The following is an 18769-nucleotide window of genomic DNA, read 5'->3' as shown; positions in this document are numbered from 1 at the left end:
TTCGACATGATTTTATTGTTAATCTTCATCAATTCAGAATATCATTGTAAATGAATTGAGCATTTTTATTGAATGTTATTTAATGTGTTATTTTATAACATTTTAAAAAGATTTATTATGTTTCTTAATTGAAGCAGTTATCATTGGGCTTTAAAACGATTGCATTGCAATCTATCAGACTTTCATAATATTTCTTAATTTCAAAATATTTTTACAATTCATAAATATATATTCCATTTGTTGCGCTAAAATGGACGGTTAATCAGTTAAAGCAAGTTAAAAAAATATTGAATAATATCTAAACCAACATTTGTATAACCTTTATAAATATACATTAAATATTTAAGCGAGTTTTTTGGCTCTTTTAGACATCAGAATGAAAAATAAACTAGGAAACAAGTAACGAAGTATTATGGCTAGTTTATGAGTAAATGTTGACAAGAATAATTCTTTCTTCTTCTGATATATTGCTAACGAGATTTCATCGGCAACAGTCTTTGGATCCATTCCTGATGCAGTTGTCTCATCTACTCGATTGTAAAGAGATCCATCGGATGAAAGTGCATTTAAAGATAAATTAGTTCTAATGTAACCAGGATTCACGGCTAGTACGTTGATACCTGGTTGGATGGAAGATAATTCAGCTCGAAGGCAATCCATGAAGGCTTGAAAGGCATGTTTGGAAGCTGAGTAGGCCGATCTATATGGTATACTTATTTGTGATTGAACACTGCCAATACCAACAATGGTTCCTTTACCAACCGCTAAAAAATGCTCTGTTATTGCTGAAAGATAAAATTAAATTTTAATTTTAAATTTTTCTAGAAATATTTCACTCAATACAATAGTATTTCTCTGTAGTAGTGCAATCAGAATAATTGATTTAGTTGAAATGAGGTGTGATCGACATAATATGATACTGAAATCAGTATACTTTAAAATTGCCTTGCAATTCATGTGAGGTCTATTTACAAACCTAATGATCTGAAAAAGCTAAATTAATGCACCGAAAAATCAAAGAAATACTAGACTATGAGTGAGTATGAAAGCTTACCTTTAATTACTTCAATTTGCCCAAAGTAATTTACTGCCATTAGGTTTTGATAAACCTTGATGTCGGTTGACATTATTGTTCCTCTATAGCCGATTCCAGCATTGTTGATCACAATATCAATTTTTCCATGTATGTTTATTGCTGACTCAGTGATTTGTCTAATATCATCAATTTTGGTCAAGTCTAATTTTAAAGATGTCGGTCGATATCCTTCTGGGTAAATCTCGACTAATTCATCACGAAGCTCATTAAGCCTCTCTATATCCCTTGCTGCAATGATTAGCTTAGCTCCAAATCTGTGTAAGACTCTAGTTAAAGCTTTAAAAGTAAAAGAACGATTGTATCAATGACTAATAATAATTAAAGATATTGTAAAACAGATTAAGACAAAATTAAACTTACCCTCTCCAAGGCCTGAAGAAGCTCCAGTAATAAATATTACTTGATTTTTGAAGCTATTTTTATACCTGAACTTGGTAATTTTCTGCATCAAGGCATAAATAAGCCAAGATATTGAAGAAACCGGTAGTAACCAATTTAATTGACATAATAATGACATTATAGTCACCTGAAAAATTACAGTTACCAGGTAAATGAAAGAAGATAAAATGAGTAAACTGTCAGACGAATAGTAAACATAAAATAGCTAGAATGTAAATCACGAGATATGATTTATTTTACATGCCTTTTGACTAATTGTTGTAGCGATTGCCGATTAGAGTTGATGGAAGAACATTGAAAAACAATAGTATCATCATCAGGACAGCTAAACACCTTTTAAGGTAAATTACTTTCAGAATGGGTAAAGTAGCAAAATGTCATCTTTGTTTACATGTTTGAGCAAAAACTAAACAGAACGAATCAGAACAGAATCGGAACAACAGATGGCGTCCCTGTTTCCCTTTAAATGGTCTCGAATTTCAGATTCAATTTAGTTTTTTAATGCTTACAATTTTTCAGCCAGTTGTTGATGGTTCTCGAGTTATTATGAAAACAGGTGCAAAGAAAGAATGCCTTGCATAGTGTAAGATTCGCCACTTAAGTTCTCAAAAATTAAACCTTATGAAGGCCGAAGAGTTTATCTCGATGCATTTAAAACCCAAAAATCAAAACATTTACTCAAAGATTTTCAGACATTTCAATTGATAGATTAATCTATCAATTGAAGGCGTCTTTTTAACAAATGATCAAATCACTTCACTTTTCTATCCAAGTTCAGAGCAAGATGAAATGATATAGTCACAGGGATTGCTGTTCCTTTACAGTTGCCAAAATAGAGAAGTATTACGATTTTAAAATTGTTTTGATCAACATCGAGATTGAAATTGCCTTCATTTTGAAAAAATGGCATTTCCAATAATCCAGATTCAAAAAACAGAATTTTCTCTATCTCAGAATCATTGAAATCTTAAACAATTTCATTGTTTTGCCATTTCACGCCGATTCGTTACCTAAAAATCTTTATTGAATAAAACACGCAACGTAAGGTAAACTCTGTAGACTAGAAGTCAGGGTTAAGTTAACAAAAAAAGTCACTTGGCTTAAGTTGCATGTTGACTGTAAACTGTGAAATGGATAAACCAGAGTTGACTGATCTGTTCGATTGGTTGTCATACAATTCTGATTGATTCAATGAGAGGACACAAGAACTGGTTAAAAATGCTCATCTATCAGCTGAAGGCGAACCATTTGTTGAACGAATCTAAGTTTCATAAAATCCAATGTTGGACTTATAAGGATTTGGAAAACTCTAATCAATTACAATCATTTGAATAAACAATAGGCAATCTAAAAGCATAATGAGGCACAAGTGATGAGATGAGCCTAAGTTCTGGAACAATCTCGGAAAGAAAACTGAAAAGAACTTTAATCATTTATTCAGATAACATTTACTTTCTTCTTCAAAGCTCCAATTCCGATTTCGCTGACCAATAAGGAATATAATAACTCACAGAACGAATCAAATCTAACCATTACAGCCACCATTGAGAAACTCAAGTTTAATTTATGATCTGACCATTAATCCAACTCCTTAAAAGATGTTGATTAAAATGATTCGCATCTAAAGTTGACCAAAAAGGGATCCGAAAAGGTAAAGCCAGTGAATCTCATCTAAACTTTCACCTTCTTTAAAATATTAATTCAATTCTCAACCTTACAAGTACTCTAATTGTTGAGAATGTGAATCAATTGGAAGCTTCCATTAACCAAATAATGTTGCATCTTTTAATCTAACCTGAAAACCCACCTTTTACTGGATCAACATGGAAAGTAATTAATCCTTTCCAAGTTAATCTTCAACCTTCACTTTTCAATAAACAAAATGAGGTTGATTAATCAAACCATATAATGTTCAAGTTGTGTCATCACTTAACATCTAGGATTTCATTGAGAATCCATTTAATCCAGTTTAATCAGAATAAATGATTGAAACATAAATGGCGTCTAATTAAATTGAACGCCTTCACAGTTTCAATTAAACCCATTTGGGTTACCGTAGCAAACTGTTTAAACAACAACAAAAACGCAAAGCCTACAAATGAACAAGTTAACTGTACAAATAAACCAGCAATTGTTTTTATTCACTCAGTCCAGTTGATGGAGCAAAGATGATAATGTAATAACAATTACAATCAACTTGACCCAACCACAAGTAAACATGAAAAAAGGCTGACAATCAGTGACTTTAAATACCAAACAATATGAATGGTTTGAGAGTAGCAATTGTTTCCAGTTTCATTTTTGTTTACATTGAAAATGGACAATAAAATGAAAGAAACAGTGATAAGTCAATAGCTATTAAAATGGACAAATGATTAACAAAACAACAATTAAAATGTTCATTTGTTGATCTATTCAATTAAATCCTTTCAATTGTTTAACAATTTTCATAATCAGGTTAAACTAAAAACACTGGAGACCCAAAAAATGGTTAAAGTCAAGTCTGGTTCTGGATCAAACCTTTGGTTAAAACTCTGGTAACCCAGAAAAGTAAAAAAGTCAACCAAAGTGAATCCGATTTTTCTGGTAAATACGGGTTCATCTTTATCGGAAAATAACCTCAAGTTTTACAATTAAAAGGTAAACAGATAATGTTTCGATTAAACATGATTATCATGTGAATTGTGGTGAAACTTTCCATTTCAATTTGTGGTTTTTGATATCAACTTGTAAACGATTACATTTGAAAATAAAAGGTTTACTTTGTTATCCATTGGTACAAGAGTGTTATTAATAGCGCACTTAAACATCCTTTTTTTAAATGGTGATCACATTAAATTTACAACAAATTGGTTCAGTGGTTTAATTAATTGTTACAAAACCTTATTTTTGCTTCATCTTTTTTTTTAAATCAATACATTAGTTTATCCATTCAACATTTGTAAGCAAAGTGTTTGGATAAAAGATTATTCAATCTTATACATTGAATTGTATCATTAAATCGACTAACATCAATGATTTTCACTTTTTTCCAGTTAACTCTTAATTTTAAATTATTTTTTTGTTACAATTGATAGTTAAATAGATTTCAAGAGAAAGTATAATTGAAGGATTGAAGGCGATAGATGAAAAAAGACGAATATAAAAGATATATTCAGTTCATTTTGCATTCATATTATGATGCTGGCTGGGATGAGAAGATAATGAGTTTTCATTGAAATTTGAGTTGACAAGTTGAAACTCTTTTCTGTTCATTGAAACATGTTTCACTTTTGTGTTCATCTTGCGTCTTTCAATCAGAACAGTAAATCAAGTGCAGTTGATGAGGTTGACCAAGAGCTTGTTTCACTGGGTTCAGCTGGCTTGAGCATATTGAACTTTCCACTTTCTTCATCTTCATCAGTCGATTTACAGATTTTATCATTTTCCTCTTTGATTACCCTGGAAACTCCTAATTGAAATGACGCTGATTCACCTGAAAGGAAAGTTGGTTTATACGAAGCAAGTCCACCTGAAAAGAAACAAAGAAAATGTTAAATTTATTTAAACAATTTAACGCAATTGCACAGAGTTAATTAACCAAAGTGAAACAATCAAAGTTTAAATTCATTTGACTTTAGCCTTGATTTGACCAAAAAAATCAAGACTCAAGGCTACTTTTTTGACGCCATATTCATCAAGATTCGCAATTTGATCCTCAAATTGCAAGTTATGAGTTAATTTTTTTACTTATTTTTCAAAACTACAAATGCTTATTCACATCTGAGGTAATAAAAAACGCCAGCACAAGGTGAACCTTGAAATGACCAGAGAAAAATGATTTGTGAATAAATGTAATCAATCAAAAAGTTGACTTTAGTCTTTACTCAAAGTCACCTACAGAATTAACTAATTGTACAATTTGTAATTCATACATTTTACTCGGTCAATAAGGTAAAACTTGAATAACAATGAAACTATTAATACACTTTTCTTGTCCCCTTCAAGGTAAGATTTTGAGGAATTAGATATTACAATGCAAATCGTTTGGAAAAGTAAACCAATTTTTTTGCTTTTCAAATGAAAAGATTATTTTTATGCCAATTCATGCTTTCAAATGCTGTTCATAAATTCAGTTCAAATAATCAAATAATAAATGAAAATTAAGAAGGAAAATGAAAACAGGTAAAAATGAGCCTAAAAAGCTAATAATATTACCAAAATAACCACCAAACCCAATTTTTTGTTTGTTACCTTTTTATTAAGGGAAAGTTTAAATTCTGTTTCTTTTCAACAAAGATCAGGTCGATTGGGAGTAAAAGGTAATAACATCAACAACGATAAGTAATAATGATGATAATGATAATAATAATCATAATAATCATAATGATAATACTGGTAATAATAATTATAGCCAAGAAAGGTCTATTGTGTGATCAACAAGGTCTTAATGGTGAAAGGCGTAATGATGTTGATGGATAAATGAGGATCATCATCATTCTATTAATTAGAAGCTTTTCATTTGTAAATATCATCAATAGTCAATTGTAATGATGATTAGCTGTTAATCAAACTTGATTGGGAACAAAATTATTGCCAAAATTGACTGAAAAGAAACTTAAAAATGATTCCAAGTTTAACGTCAATTTTTTTCATTATAATTGTACCACCGAATGAATGGTCGAGGGTTAAATTTTCAATTCTTGACCATTCATGGCTAATATGAGAATCAAAAGAAGCAAAATTAACATAAATTTCATTTAGATTGTTTGATTATCTCAAACTAGCTTATAATGCTTCTTCAACTTTCGATCAAATGATTGGAAAATTTGTCGATTACAATTTTAACCCAAACTAAATCAAGAATATGTTTAAAGATCAAATCGACTTAATAAACCTTATCAACCTTGTTATCGTTTATACATTTGTTTATGATGCTATCAGTTTCATGTAAACCCAAAACAACCCAAAGATTTATTTCAATTTTGAGTAAAATCTTGAAGCGAAGCCTTATTTTTTCACTTTTGGATCAACTCCAGTCATTGAATTACAATTGAGAGTTTTCTTGTTCTAATCACAATTTGTTTTTGTTAATAATAATGCAAATAAGCCGATGATGCACGTTAAACCTTGACTCAATCACTTGGTGCAAATGGACTTGGTTGAGTTTAAATGTCAAGCTTGGTCTGTCTGGTCATCGGAATGTGGCAAAGTTTGAACCGGTAAAACCGCTAATCGGTTAACGCATTTAAATAACTTGAAATTGAACAAATGAAACATTAGTTTTGACTAGAAAATGTTGCCTCATTTCAATTACATACAAAGCTTTTCAGTTGAATTAGAGCGAATCTAAGGTAATAAGGTTTTATTAACAATTTCATTCTATTCCTGGTTAGTAACCTCACACAATTCAATTACATTTTTCCTGTCATCATCATGATCATCCCACTTCATCTTCTATTCTCATCATAGTCAATATTTTTTCCCCTTTATATTTACAATTGTCTTCCTTTTCATTAATAAAAAAAATAATATAAATATAAAACCCGTTCATTGTTGAAACACGTCAAGTTCAACATTCTCACAATTTTAATAAATTTAACAGTTAATCAACAATTGTAAGTTTCAAAGGATAGAACTGAATAGACAAGAAGAAACAATTCATGTCAATGTTTACTCACCAATCGAGTATCAACACTGACAATGACATTTACCGCTTTAAATAGCTAAAATGATCTGAAAATGGACAATAAAAGTGTTTTCAATTCAATTATCATTCAACATTTCTCTGACAATGAACTTTGAATAAGTTTTCCCATTTTAGATGTAACTCTCAACCAATGTTGACAACTTGCAGCAATTGAGACTAGACATTGATATCAATTCATTTGAGATAAAATCATCAGAATCTTTGGCTCTCTTTTGCGATTTTTCAATTTTTCATATCAATGGAAAGACATGAGCTTCTGGAAGTGAATTTTGTGAATCTTCAAGATTCAGTTATTTTGTTTGTTGGATTGAATAGTGAAACAAGATGAAGATATTGAAATGAATCGAAATATTGATATCTTATGAAAATTGGCTTCAGTAACCTTTCATAATCCATTGTACTTCCAATAGCTAAAGTAAATTGAAAATCATAATTCAACATTATTTTCATGAGAAGCTGAACAGGCAATGGTTTGTAATTAGCAGTCGAAAGCTGGTTTTAACCTTGATCTATCATTTCAATTTTATTACACGTTGGCAACGTTGCTATGGTTAGAAGTGACAATCTGTTTGATTAACAATCTAGTTTATATTGCCAGTTAATCTTAAGTATCTTCACCATAAAAAGTTGTTTGTCCAACCTTTCTGTGTGAACATAAAATCGCTTTAAAATTGTAAAACATTTACTTTTAAAGTGTGCTTTGTTCAACAATTTTAAACCAGGCAAGATCAGCCATAAAAAGGAGATAATTAAATACTCAATTTGCTCATCTAATCAAATTAAGACTTGAATCTTCAACATTCATTGTGAACTTGATACATTTTTTCAGTTTTTAAGTTAAGGTTATTCAATTGAACAAGGATTCAAGCATCAAGAAGCTAATCAACTAGGAATGGCAAGTAAAGGTAAAGTTGCTGTTATTGGAAGGTGAGTATTGCTGAAATTACCGGTAAAAATGGAACCAAATGAGAATTTAATTTCAACCTTTTCATTCACAGCGGTCTTGTTGGTCAAAACTGGGCAATGATTTTTGCCTCAGTTGGCTATTCAGTTCAATTGTACGATGTGTCTGAGGATAAAATTAGTGGAGCTTTGGGTAAAATTAAGGAAACATTGAAGACCTACTCAGACAAGGGCATTTTAAGAGGTAATCTTGATTGGGAAAAGCAGTCACAATTGATTACGGGAACTTTGGATCTCGGTGAATGTCTTAAGGATGCCTTTTATGTTCAGGTAATGTTCATGTTCAACTTGTTATTGGAAACTGGTTTAACCATGTTTTTTGCTTTGACCAACAGGAATGTGTCTTTGAGGATATTTCGTTGAAGCAAAAGGTTTTCTCAGAGATCGACTCATTGGTAAGCGAGTCAACCATCATGGCAAGTTCAACGAGCAGGATTCCACCATCAGTCATCTTTGAAAAGTGTAAAAATCGATCCAATGGTTTAATCGTTCATCCCATAAACCCACCGTATTTCATTCCCTTGGTTGAGATCATAAAGAGTCCTTGGACCAGTGAAGAGGTTACCCTCAAAGCGCGCACTTTGATGGATGAGGTTGGACAGAAGCCGGTTGTTGCCAATAAAGAGGTTCTTGGTTTCATCGTCAATCGAATACAGTTTGCCATTTTTGCTGAATGTTATCGACTGATTGAGGACAAAGTAATCAGTCCAGAGGATGTTGAGACGGTCATGTCGGAAGGACTCGGTATGCGATATGCTTTTCTTGGTCCATGGGAAACAGCTCATCTCAATGCGGCCGGAGTTGAAGATTATTTCAAAAAGTTTGGTCCTGGAGTTGTTGATGTATTGAAGACTTTTGGTCCAAACCCAACTTCATTGGATGGTCAAGCTGCTCAGGATATAATTGAAGCGATCAATCGCAAGGTTCCTCTTGAACAACTTGAGGAGAGAAGAAAGTGGCGTGATAATATGTTAATTGCATTGTCTCAGGTTAAGAGACAATCTTAATCAACAATTTATCAAACTCATAAACAGAATAGCATTTCGAGAAAATTTAAATTCTTAATTTGAGAAAATTTCGCAAAATTGATATCAATATAAGCATCAGACTAACATTATTTTACAATTATTGATATTGATTGACTAAAATAAAATGAGAATCTGTTCACCTCATTCATTAATCAATTGGCGATTTGATTTTAAATTGTTATATACGGGTTGAACCTTAATTCCAGATTAAAGTTGTATTAATCAATATCAATTTGAGCTGAATTGCGTTCACTTGATTGATATTTAATGTTCATTTTTCAACTCATATCAAAGTTATTTACTAAATTTAGATTTGCGTTTTGGATCAACAATTAAATCCGTGAAGATTTTGTTTGCATCAATTTGTCTAAATCAATAAAATATGTAACCAGATTTGATTGTAAACTGTCTCGATTGAGATTTAAATTGCATTTGAATCAAATAAAAGTGGTTAATTCGATACTAATCACGATTATTGTTGATTGAGATTAAACAATTTATGAATTGTAATGAATAGTTATAATGAAAATGGGCAGTTTTAGTTGACTGTGTTCCTTACGATGTTACAGCTTGTTGTTGCTTCTGTTTTTCATGATGATGGTGATAAAAAAAGCGAAACAGATTAATGTATAACAATTGAATTAAGATTGAGTCAAGTTAAATGTGCAAAACTTCAATTGAATGAAACAGTTGTTAGTATGATGATGATGATGAAAAGCTAATAAACCAATTTAAACATTCATTAAATGATATCAACAGTTTACTGAACTGATTTGATTCACTTGCTTTTAAAATGGTTTTTGATATCAAACGATTGGCACAAACAGTTGCAAACATCTTCAAACATCTCTAAACAATTAATATTGGAAAGTTGATAAATGCATTTAGATGAGCATAAAATGATTAAACTGCAAACTTGGATCGAGTTGAATCAAGGAAATGACTAAGATTCCAATTAAAATGAACATGAATATGAAGATCCATCTAATCAAAGTGACTTCTTGGGAAGTCAAAATATCAGCAATCAATTATCATAATAAATGGATTGTTTTCAGTTGATGCAAAGTACAAAAAATTAAGATGAACATTTAAAACTGTTTCAACAGTAAAACCTAATGATGTTAGTTTTGAATTTAATTTTACCTTAAGATGAGATTAATGAGTCTAAACCATTCTCAAGACTCAGTTAATCATGGTGTCTAAATAGATCTTGTTAGTAGGCTAAAGTGTTGGACTTTACCTTTGGTAACTCAATTGTGGTTGGTTAACCTAAAGGCGAGCAAATTTTGCTTTTACTGTTGGTAAAGAAATGAGTTTAAAAATAACAACAATAAGGCAATTGATATTCCAGGCACAGTTTGACCTTTTTAAATTTCAACGACAACCTTACGTGATATTGCAATAGCTGGTTAGATTTGTGTGTGCTTCGAGTTATTACAAGTTGCTCATCATTATAGTGAATGAATCAAGATTAGGAGAGGAAGATGAGTGAGTCAACAGCCGCTGCTGCTTTGGCTTTTCAAGTTCAAAACTCCGTTGAAATTGTTGTTAAATATATAACAATAAATAGACGCTTTAATTGTACAGCGAAATGGTATCAAAGGAGGAAAAAAATTGTCAACTATTCAGATAAATAGGAAGTTAGATGAGCTTTGAAAGTTTATCACTTTTTTTTGCACCAGGAAAATATTACAAAACAAAACTGTTCAACTTCCACCTACTAAACAAGGTTGATGAAAAATTGAGTTGATTCAGATTATTCTTTTGTAATGATGGTAATGATGATTAAGGATAACTCTGTTGCCATGAATCTGTTTTTGTCTGCTTAAGGTGACCAGAAATGATACTTTTAATATTGAACAAAGCAACCAGAAAAAAGCAGACTTGAAATGCTTCCTCAAATTTTCATTTTACAAAAAAACTTGAGACTTGCATATAACCAGAAAATATTGTTAAACTAATGATTATCTTATTGTTATTAGCATCATTATTATCCTTATTATCATTAATAGCATTATAAGCCTCATGAAAAAATGGTAATAAAGGATTTGATATTGACTGAGAAAATATGCGAAAAATTCATTAATAATTGACTTTGTGGTTATTGTTGACGGAAATGTTCATGACTTTGGATTGAAAATCATTGAAAGTCTGAGTCTAAAGGGGAAAATGTATTTGATAAAAATGCTAATTTGTATTGAAATTATTTCGTTTCAAAGATTCTTCAAGATTTCAATAGAATCTTGAATATTGTGATTTTACTCTTTGTTCATTTAAATGTAGTCGTTAAGGATACTTTGATTGTCATTGGTTAACTAACTGAGTTTAAGTGTTAAGTAGAGTTAAAATTTACCAGAAAATGAACTTCCAAGTGTTGTGTTGTTTTTCAGACTTGATCCATTTGATTGTTGTTGTATCACAGATGATTCATCAGAACTGGTTGATGAAGTTGACTCACTTTTGATTGATGAATTGGATGAAGTTGATGAGATTGATGAAAAGCTCAATGGTTCATCAATAAATGATGCCTCGGATGGATATTCAAAAGTAGATGTTGCTTTATCATTGAATGTTAATGTCAACTGTAAAAGAGCAAAAAACGAATCGTTAGTAAGTTTCATAAAATAATTCAACATAAACTGATCACTCGACTACCGATTGAATGTTCATGTTAATAGTCGAGTTCAAATAAGAGTTCAAAGTTGCATCTAAAATGGCGCATAATTTAATATTCAAAATCTATTGTCATGAATAAACATGAATTTGACGAACTTTGAGCAATTTTCAGAATTGATTGATGGAAGTGATGAAAGGTGATAATCAATTTTTCCAGGTAAAATGAGTGAAACGAATGATGATGAAGCGATAGATCATCATGTAAATTTCATGTGACAATTTGCTTTGTAAACTTAATTCATTGACCTTGTTTCATTGGGTTAAATCATATGATTAACTTTAGTGATTTACTTTTTTTCTGTTAATTTAAATATTGAATTATCGGGTTACAAATTGTTGGTGATAATTAATTGTTGATTAACAAAATTGGTAATAATTTGAAAATTGATTTTAACTTTTGTTTTCTCTCTCAATCATTTATCACAAGTTTAATGTGAATTTAATGGTTAGTTTGGTTTAAACAAAATTAGTCGACAAAATTGTTGATAATGCTGTTCGGTAAAACCGTTTTTGGACCTTTAACGAACTCTACAAAATTGTGAATCAATTTAAATTAACCAAATTAAAGCGATTAATAAACGACTAGTTTAAATGTTTCACTCTGATTAACTTTGATTCATTCGCCTTCGACCTTATCAAGTGTACTTTTCAAACGCTTCAATGGATTTCATTCATTTGTCTATTTGTTTATCGTTTATAACCAGCATCTAAAATTAATAAATTATTCAACAATTTATAAATTGGATAAAGGGTAAAGATGATAAAGAGCAATTTGATTGCATTTTAAATGGATAAAATTGAATCGATTTAAAGACAATTTGAAAAGTTGGAAAAGACAATTGAATGACATTGAGAAATCATTAAAACTAGATTCACATCTAATCAAGGTGAATTTAAATGATGATGATTATCAAGATATTAATATAAATTGCAACTGTTAACTTTAAATTGTTAAATTGTCGTTGATCGTTCCAATCAAATAGACACGTTAAATTGTCGCCATTAATTTTGGGCGACGGAAAGAGTTTAAACTGACAAAAATTGTAGTTTAAATAATCAACTGGTTAGCAAAGCAATTGAGACAAAATCAAGACTTTTGTCTTTAATTGAAAATTTAGAGTTAAAATGATTAGCCGTAATAATTATGTCATGTCTAATCACTGTTAATAGTTTAATAATCTTGAAAAGGTTTGTCTGTCTGAATAATTAGTCGAGTATATAAACTGAAAATTTGATTCATTTTTGGCCAGAAAACTTTCAACAATCAACTAACAAACAACAACCAACAAGACAACAAAACAAAGACAAAACTCGCAAAAATGATTTCATTCAAATTGGTAAGCATCTTGACTCAACTTTTGTGGATTTATATTGTGACTTGACTTGTGATTTCATGTGGATATTAGTTAACTATTGTTGTATCAACTTGGATTTTATTTTCTGGTTCATTTCTGGTTCGTGTGTTTAAATTTTTGTTTTTTTTTCTTGTCAACAGATCCTTTGTATTGCTTTGATCGCAATGGCTTCAGCTCAAGACTATGATGGTGATAGCGGTGATTTTGACGGTGATGCTGGTGGACCTGATATGGGTGGATTCGACAGTGAGGCCGGTTTCACTGGTGGCATGAGTGGCTCATTTGGCGGTGACGCTGAGAGTGGAGCTTCCTTTGAAGGATCCCTTGGAGGTGGTGAGGCTGAAGAGTCACGGAAAGCTGCTGCTTCAGTTCCTTTAGTATACAAAATACTCGCTGCACCAAAAAACTAAACACAAATTAACTTAACTGAATCATCTCACAATCATTAGCAACTATCTTCCTACAATTAACGATTATCACTCATTAGCATTTTAATAAGTTTATAATCTGTCATAAATCAGCTCATAATCTGTTCATAATATGTTCATTGTCAATATCTTTTTGTTTTTAAAATGATCCTAATCTCGATTGATTAAAATCAATTTTTCCAAAAATTTATTATTGAATTAGATTTTTAAAAACAAAACAATTTTTTGGGTTTAAAAGGTAAAAAATTGAAAGAAATGAATGAAGCGAAAAAACAAAAGGATTAAATGTTGAAAAGCAATGAAAAGTAATAGCTTTTCAATGAATAAATTGCAATTTAAAGGTTTTCTTTTGAAACTTTTTCTTGATTCAGTTTTACTTTGTAAATCTATTCATTTGGTTTGTTTGCTTGTTTTGCTTTTGTGAGGATAAATTTGAATACAATAAGCCGAGATTATTCATTTAAGCAAATAGTAGCTTACCTGTTGATTGGTTAGGTAACTTGATAAATTGTTACCCGGAAGAAGATGATTGATGCTAAGTAAACTGAATTATGTTGAGATGAATTTTATGGTCCAATGAAACAAATATAATATTTCAAATCGTCAAGTTTGTATTCTGATTGATGATAATAATCATGTTAATAGTGCAAGAAGGAGAAAGAAAAATGGCGAAAAGAGTTTCTCACAAATGAATGCAAATTCAACGATTCATTTGGCAAAACTTTTTCTTGATATTAATGAAAAAAAGTGATTTTCTTGTTGCATTTCATTTCTACTGATCATCTAATTTCAATTTTGCTCAACTTGAATCGCGATGAATCAAGATAAATTTAGAAACATCAACACATCAAAATCTGGTCTTGGCGTTAATCTTTGATGTTAAGGTAAAGTGAACAACGATCAATGACCTACCTTTTTTTAAAGGTGCAAAAAAGGATGTGGGAAACAATCAATCAGAATTGATGAAATAATGGAATCAAGAATGTTGGTTAAGAATGGGAATGAAAAGTCTAAGAATAAACAGAAATGTGAATTTTCTCCATTTGAAACAATAACTACAATTGAAGTTGACTTTCACTTCATTAACCTGACCATCAAATGGATCACTGAAATGGTCAAACTCGATAAATAGTTGGTTTGTCAAAAGGTTAGGTAATGATCATCGAGTTAGGTTGAGCTAAAAATTGGATTCATTTTGAAAGCAAAGTAACAATGGAAGATGAAAATGTTTTCAATTTTTTTGGAGCAACATTTTTGCAACTATCAAACATTTAATAATCATTATTTTTATTTTTATCATTATCATGAAACACACACAAACAACCCACGTTTGTAAAGGTGAGTGTTTTTTGGTTAAAAGATAATCAAACAAAAGGCTAAAGTAATCAAAGTGATTATTCAGTGGACAGTGTCTTTTCATCGACAACAATATGATAATCATGATTACCTGAAACAAAAGTAAAAGTGCAAAAGGCAGAAAAAGAGATTCAGGGGGAATAAAAGCAGAATAATCTGCCAATTCAGTTGATATCAAGTTATTGATGTGATAAGCCAAAAGGCAAAGTCGCACAAAAAGGTTGCTCCAGCGTTTGACGCTTCATCAACATTGAAATTTGACCAACCTTAGCATTTGCTAAAAGGTTAACCAGAATAAATGATATTCAACTGTTTCAAGCTGAATAATTGAAATACAAAATGTTGCAACAAATGTTATTCAAAGTCAATTGCTCATCAAACTAAATAGTTTACTTGAAACTTTTATCAATTTGAGCAACAATAATCTGATGCTTTTTAAAGACAAGTTAGACTTTGAATGGAAAATGTTTGAAATAAATAATGAACAATTTATCAGAATCATGATTGTCAAAGTTGAAGCTAATTCATAAGCTGTTGGATATCGGAAAATTATCCCAACTTGGAAATGAAATATCAACTTGAATCATTTGACTAGCAAATTGTTTTAGGTTATCAATAACATACAATAACAAGTCAATGGTTTTTGCTTCTAAATGATTATCATTTTGAAGTTACTTTTTAATTGTTGGCTAATTGTTACATCTAGTTAAATCTAAATTCACGTTCTGATAGTAAAATCATGAAATGGGTTTACTTGGCAGATTCAAGGATTCATCAATCAAAGGCCATTTGACTGATGTTTGGAAGCTTGTGTTAAGTTATCACAAATTAGCACTCATCATGATCAACGAGCAACTTTTAATTCTGTTTTCATCCTGTGCTCATTTCAACCGGATAAATGATTGTTTCCACTCAAATTCAAGCTGATCATCATGTTTGATAAGATGTCTGGTAATCCGGTGCTCAATATAATTAAAAACTTGCAACTATGAGATTTTGTTTTTCAATGCGCCAACAATCATTTGATGAATATTGATGATAATGAATTGTATTATATTATTAGAAAAGGAAATGAATTTGTTGTTTTTATAAATTACTTTACATGTAATGTATACATTTCACCTCATAATATTGCGATATTAAATGTTATTTCATGTTAAACATGATTAACTCGAAACAATAAAAATTTCCAAATATGCTGTGATTACCAATGAATTTTCATATTAACTGACTCAAAGCAGAAGTGACTCACATGATCAAGGTTTGCCTTGCAATGGTTACAATTTATGGTTAAATAAAGATTGGAAAATAAATTTCCATTTTCTCGAAATGCAAAGTTTCAGATTTAGATTGTAACAATTCAAGGTTTACGATGTTTAAGCAAGGATCAATAGTCAACTATCATTAACCACAAATCGTCAAACAAAAGGTCCTCACGCGGCAAACACGTAGGTGTTCAACGTGTTGATGCAAATAACCAATCAAGTGAAATGTGCATTTCAAAGGTTTGACAATGAACATCTTTTTTTTGACAAAATTGTCTTTTACCTTTTGAACAAAAATAATGGCAAAAATCATAACCATGATAATGATTGCAAGACTCAAGTAACAGTTTTGAAGGTGAACCTTTAAGGTTTCGTAAAATGAAACCTTAAATGTTTAGATCAATAAGGATGAAGAGGCTGAGTTTCATTTATGCATATTATGATGAATAATGATGAGGATGTATGCGGATGAGGATGAGACTTGTATTAATTAACGGGTTATGATAGAGTTTCAGTGAAAAAGGATGTTGATTGTAATGATAAGTTTGTCTCAATAAAACAGGATTCGGGTTAAAGTTGTTTACCTTTTTTTCGCTTCTCTTTCCCAGCTCTTCTTCATTTACTTTGTTTCTCTACGGAAATTATGTTAATCATGATTGTGATGAGTTTTCATGATGATGATGATAACATGATGATCTTCATAATGGTGAGATGAGAGGGAACCAGAGACAAAATTACACTTTAATCAAGGTAAATATGGGAAACTGTTGCAAGGTTAACTAAATTATATTTAAGAAGTCAATGTTAATAATGATATTACATTGAGGAATTACTTGGATCACTGATTATTTCTCACGATCAACAATTTTGTCCATCATTTCATATTGTTGTTCAACAATTCTGGGTTAATAGCCCTTAACTTGCAACAACAGTTACAATTAATATGTTTATTAATTATCATTAGCATGGGAAATGCAGTTGATGTGATAAAGTTAATAAAAGAAAGCAATTAAAAGGTTTCAAAAGCACAAGTTCAACTCCATGTTAACATCTTTTTTTTAACTCGTCAGTTGAACGTTGAGATTTGTCCACTGAAAGCAAATTAATTTCATCGTCAAAGTGATTTTATTCAATTTTCGTAGTTAATGCAATTTGGTTCATTTGAAACTGTCACTTGGTTAACGTTGGCTGAGATAATTTAGTCAACTTCTAGCATCATTGAATTGATTTGGTTGATTAAAGTGAAATTACTTTTGAATTGCAATTAGACTGAGGTTTTGTCAAACATGGGTTGATTAGTGAAATAGTCAATACAATGGAAAAGGTGTTTTGTATAATTGAAATCATTGAATGAAACATTTTCTACCGTTTTGGGTTAATCAAGACCTTTGAGTTTGATTCTGAGACTCTCATGATTAAATTGAATAAAATGAGTTTCCAATAAAATTGCTGTTTCGTCAAAAATGATATTATCATTTTGTTGCTGTAATTGATCGTCAACTAATTGAAATAGCTATCAGTCTGGTGATAAAAATACTTGAGAATTGATTAAATGTGTTCAACATTAGTAATATTTCCTGATTCAGTTGATTCTCCAAATAATGTTAACACAATATGAAACTTTCATCTTTCAGGTAACAATCAATGAGGACAACGGTACAACCATTGAAACTATTCAAAAACAATAAACATTTGATTGGAAACACGCAATTAATACATTTGATGAAATTAATTTGATTTATTGTTGGAAAGTAAAAAATGGAAAAAAAGATTTCAACTCTTCTCAATCAATGAAAATCAAAGCCAACAAATGAATTACAATCAAGATACCAATCAAGTTATATTGCATGGTTACTGTACAATTGTTAATGAAAGGATAAAAAACTGAACAACTTTCATGATCAAGGTAACTGAATATTTAATGTTATTGTCAACCTGCAAATACCATCAAAGCAAGAAAAGTAAAGGAAGTGGAAACAAGGCAAGAAACTGAGTTTAGCGGTAAAATCCTTGGAAAATGGTGGAAATATTTTTCTTTAGTTTCTTCAGATTCTGAGGTCATCGAGTTAACCATAATGGTTACAATTAAAATGCAACTTTACAGTTGTTTTAAAAGAGCAACTTGCGTGATAATCAAGTTAAGGGTAAAATTTATAATTATCACAATTAACATAATAATCAAATATTGCTGCTAATTTAATACCAGATTATGTTCAATGGATTACGAGTTGTGATAAATAGTCATGATGATGGAAGTGATTACAAAAGGAAAATTGCAATTGAAACAATGAATGAATCAATTTTAAATCATCAAAATCGTGAAACGCGATTTAGACTTAAATGAGCAATTGATTAAACTTCATCAGATTATCAATTAAAGTTAATTCAAACAATGAGCAATGAATATTTTTACTTGCAATTGGCATAAAATGAACAGTTCATTTGATTGGAAATTTGACAGTTGATTTGGTTCTGGAATCAAAACAAACATTATTAATGATGGGAGTTTTTTTG

The 18769-nt window shown here is 30.5% G+C and overlaps 4 protein-coding genes across 4 annotated transcripts in view; 2 read left to right on the top strand and 2 right to left on the bottom strand.

Moving 5' to 3' along the window:
• Window positions 1-46: 46 nt before the first annotated feature.
• On the bottom strand, window positions 47-1870 carry LOC107361140 (peroxisomal reductase activating PPAR-gamma). The gene is made up of 4 exons (XM_015927890.2): window positions 1740-1870; window positions 1457-1622; window positions 1055-1372; window positions 47-785 (listed from the first exon to the last, which is right to left on the bottom strand). Exons 2-4 carry the CDS (start codon window positions 1611-1613, stop codon window positions 343-345), a joined length of 918 nt encoding a protein of 305 aa, XP_015783376.2. The 5' UTR covers window positions 1614-1622; window positions 1740-1870; the 3' UTR covers window positions 47-342.
• Window positions 1871-4237: 2367 nt separating this feature from the next.
• The window catches only part of LOC107361138 (uncharacterized), a 24075-nt gene continuing 9543 nt past the window's right edge, over window positions 4238-18769 (bottom strand). The window contains exons 2-3 of the mRNA XM_015927888.3: window positions 11529-11757; window positions 4238-5006 (exon numbers count right to left, since the gene is read on the bottom strand). Coding sequence (XP_015783374.2) covers window positions 4792-5006; window positions 11529-11757 — 444 coding nt within the window. The 3' untranslated portion in view covers window positions 4238-4791. The remainder of the gene's footprint in view (window positions 5007-11528; window positions 11758-18769) is intronic.
• LOC107361139 (lambda-crystallin homolog) lies at window positions 7798-9641 on the top strand. The gene is made up of 3 exons (XM_015927889.3): window positions 7798-8111; window positions 8183-8417; window positions 8483-9641. The coding sequence occupies exons 1-3, from the start codon at window positions 8077-8079 to the stop codon at window positions 9152-9154; spliced, it is 942 nt and encodes a 313-aa protein (XP_015783375.2). The 5' UTR covers window positions 7798-8076; the 3' UTR covers window positions 9155-9641.
• LOC107361141 (uncharacterized) lies at window positions 13110-13989 on the top strand. The gene is made up of 2 exons (XM_015927891.3): window positions 13110-13188; window positions 13347-13989. The coding sequence occupies exons 1-2, from the start codon at window positions 13171-13173 to the stop codon at window positions 13614-13616; spliced, it is 288 nt and encodes a 95-aa protein (XP_015783377.1). The 5' UTR covers window positions 13110-13170; the 3' UTR covers window positions 13617-13989.

This window comes from Tetranychus urticae, chromosome 1, assembly GCF_039701765.1.
Source record: "Tetranychus urticae isolate SD_2017Ah chromosome 1, NJAU_TeUrti_SD_1.0, whole genome shotgun sequence".
NCBI lineage: Eukaryota > Metazoa > Arthropoda > Arachnida > Trombidiformes > Tetranychidae > Tetranychus > Tetranychus urticae.
The sequence above is the reverse complement of the archived record's forward strand: the minus strand, read 5'-3'. Positions and strand labels throughout refer to the sequence as shown.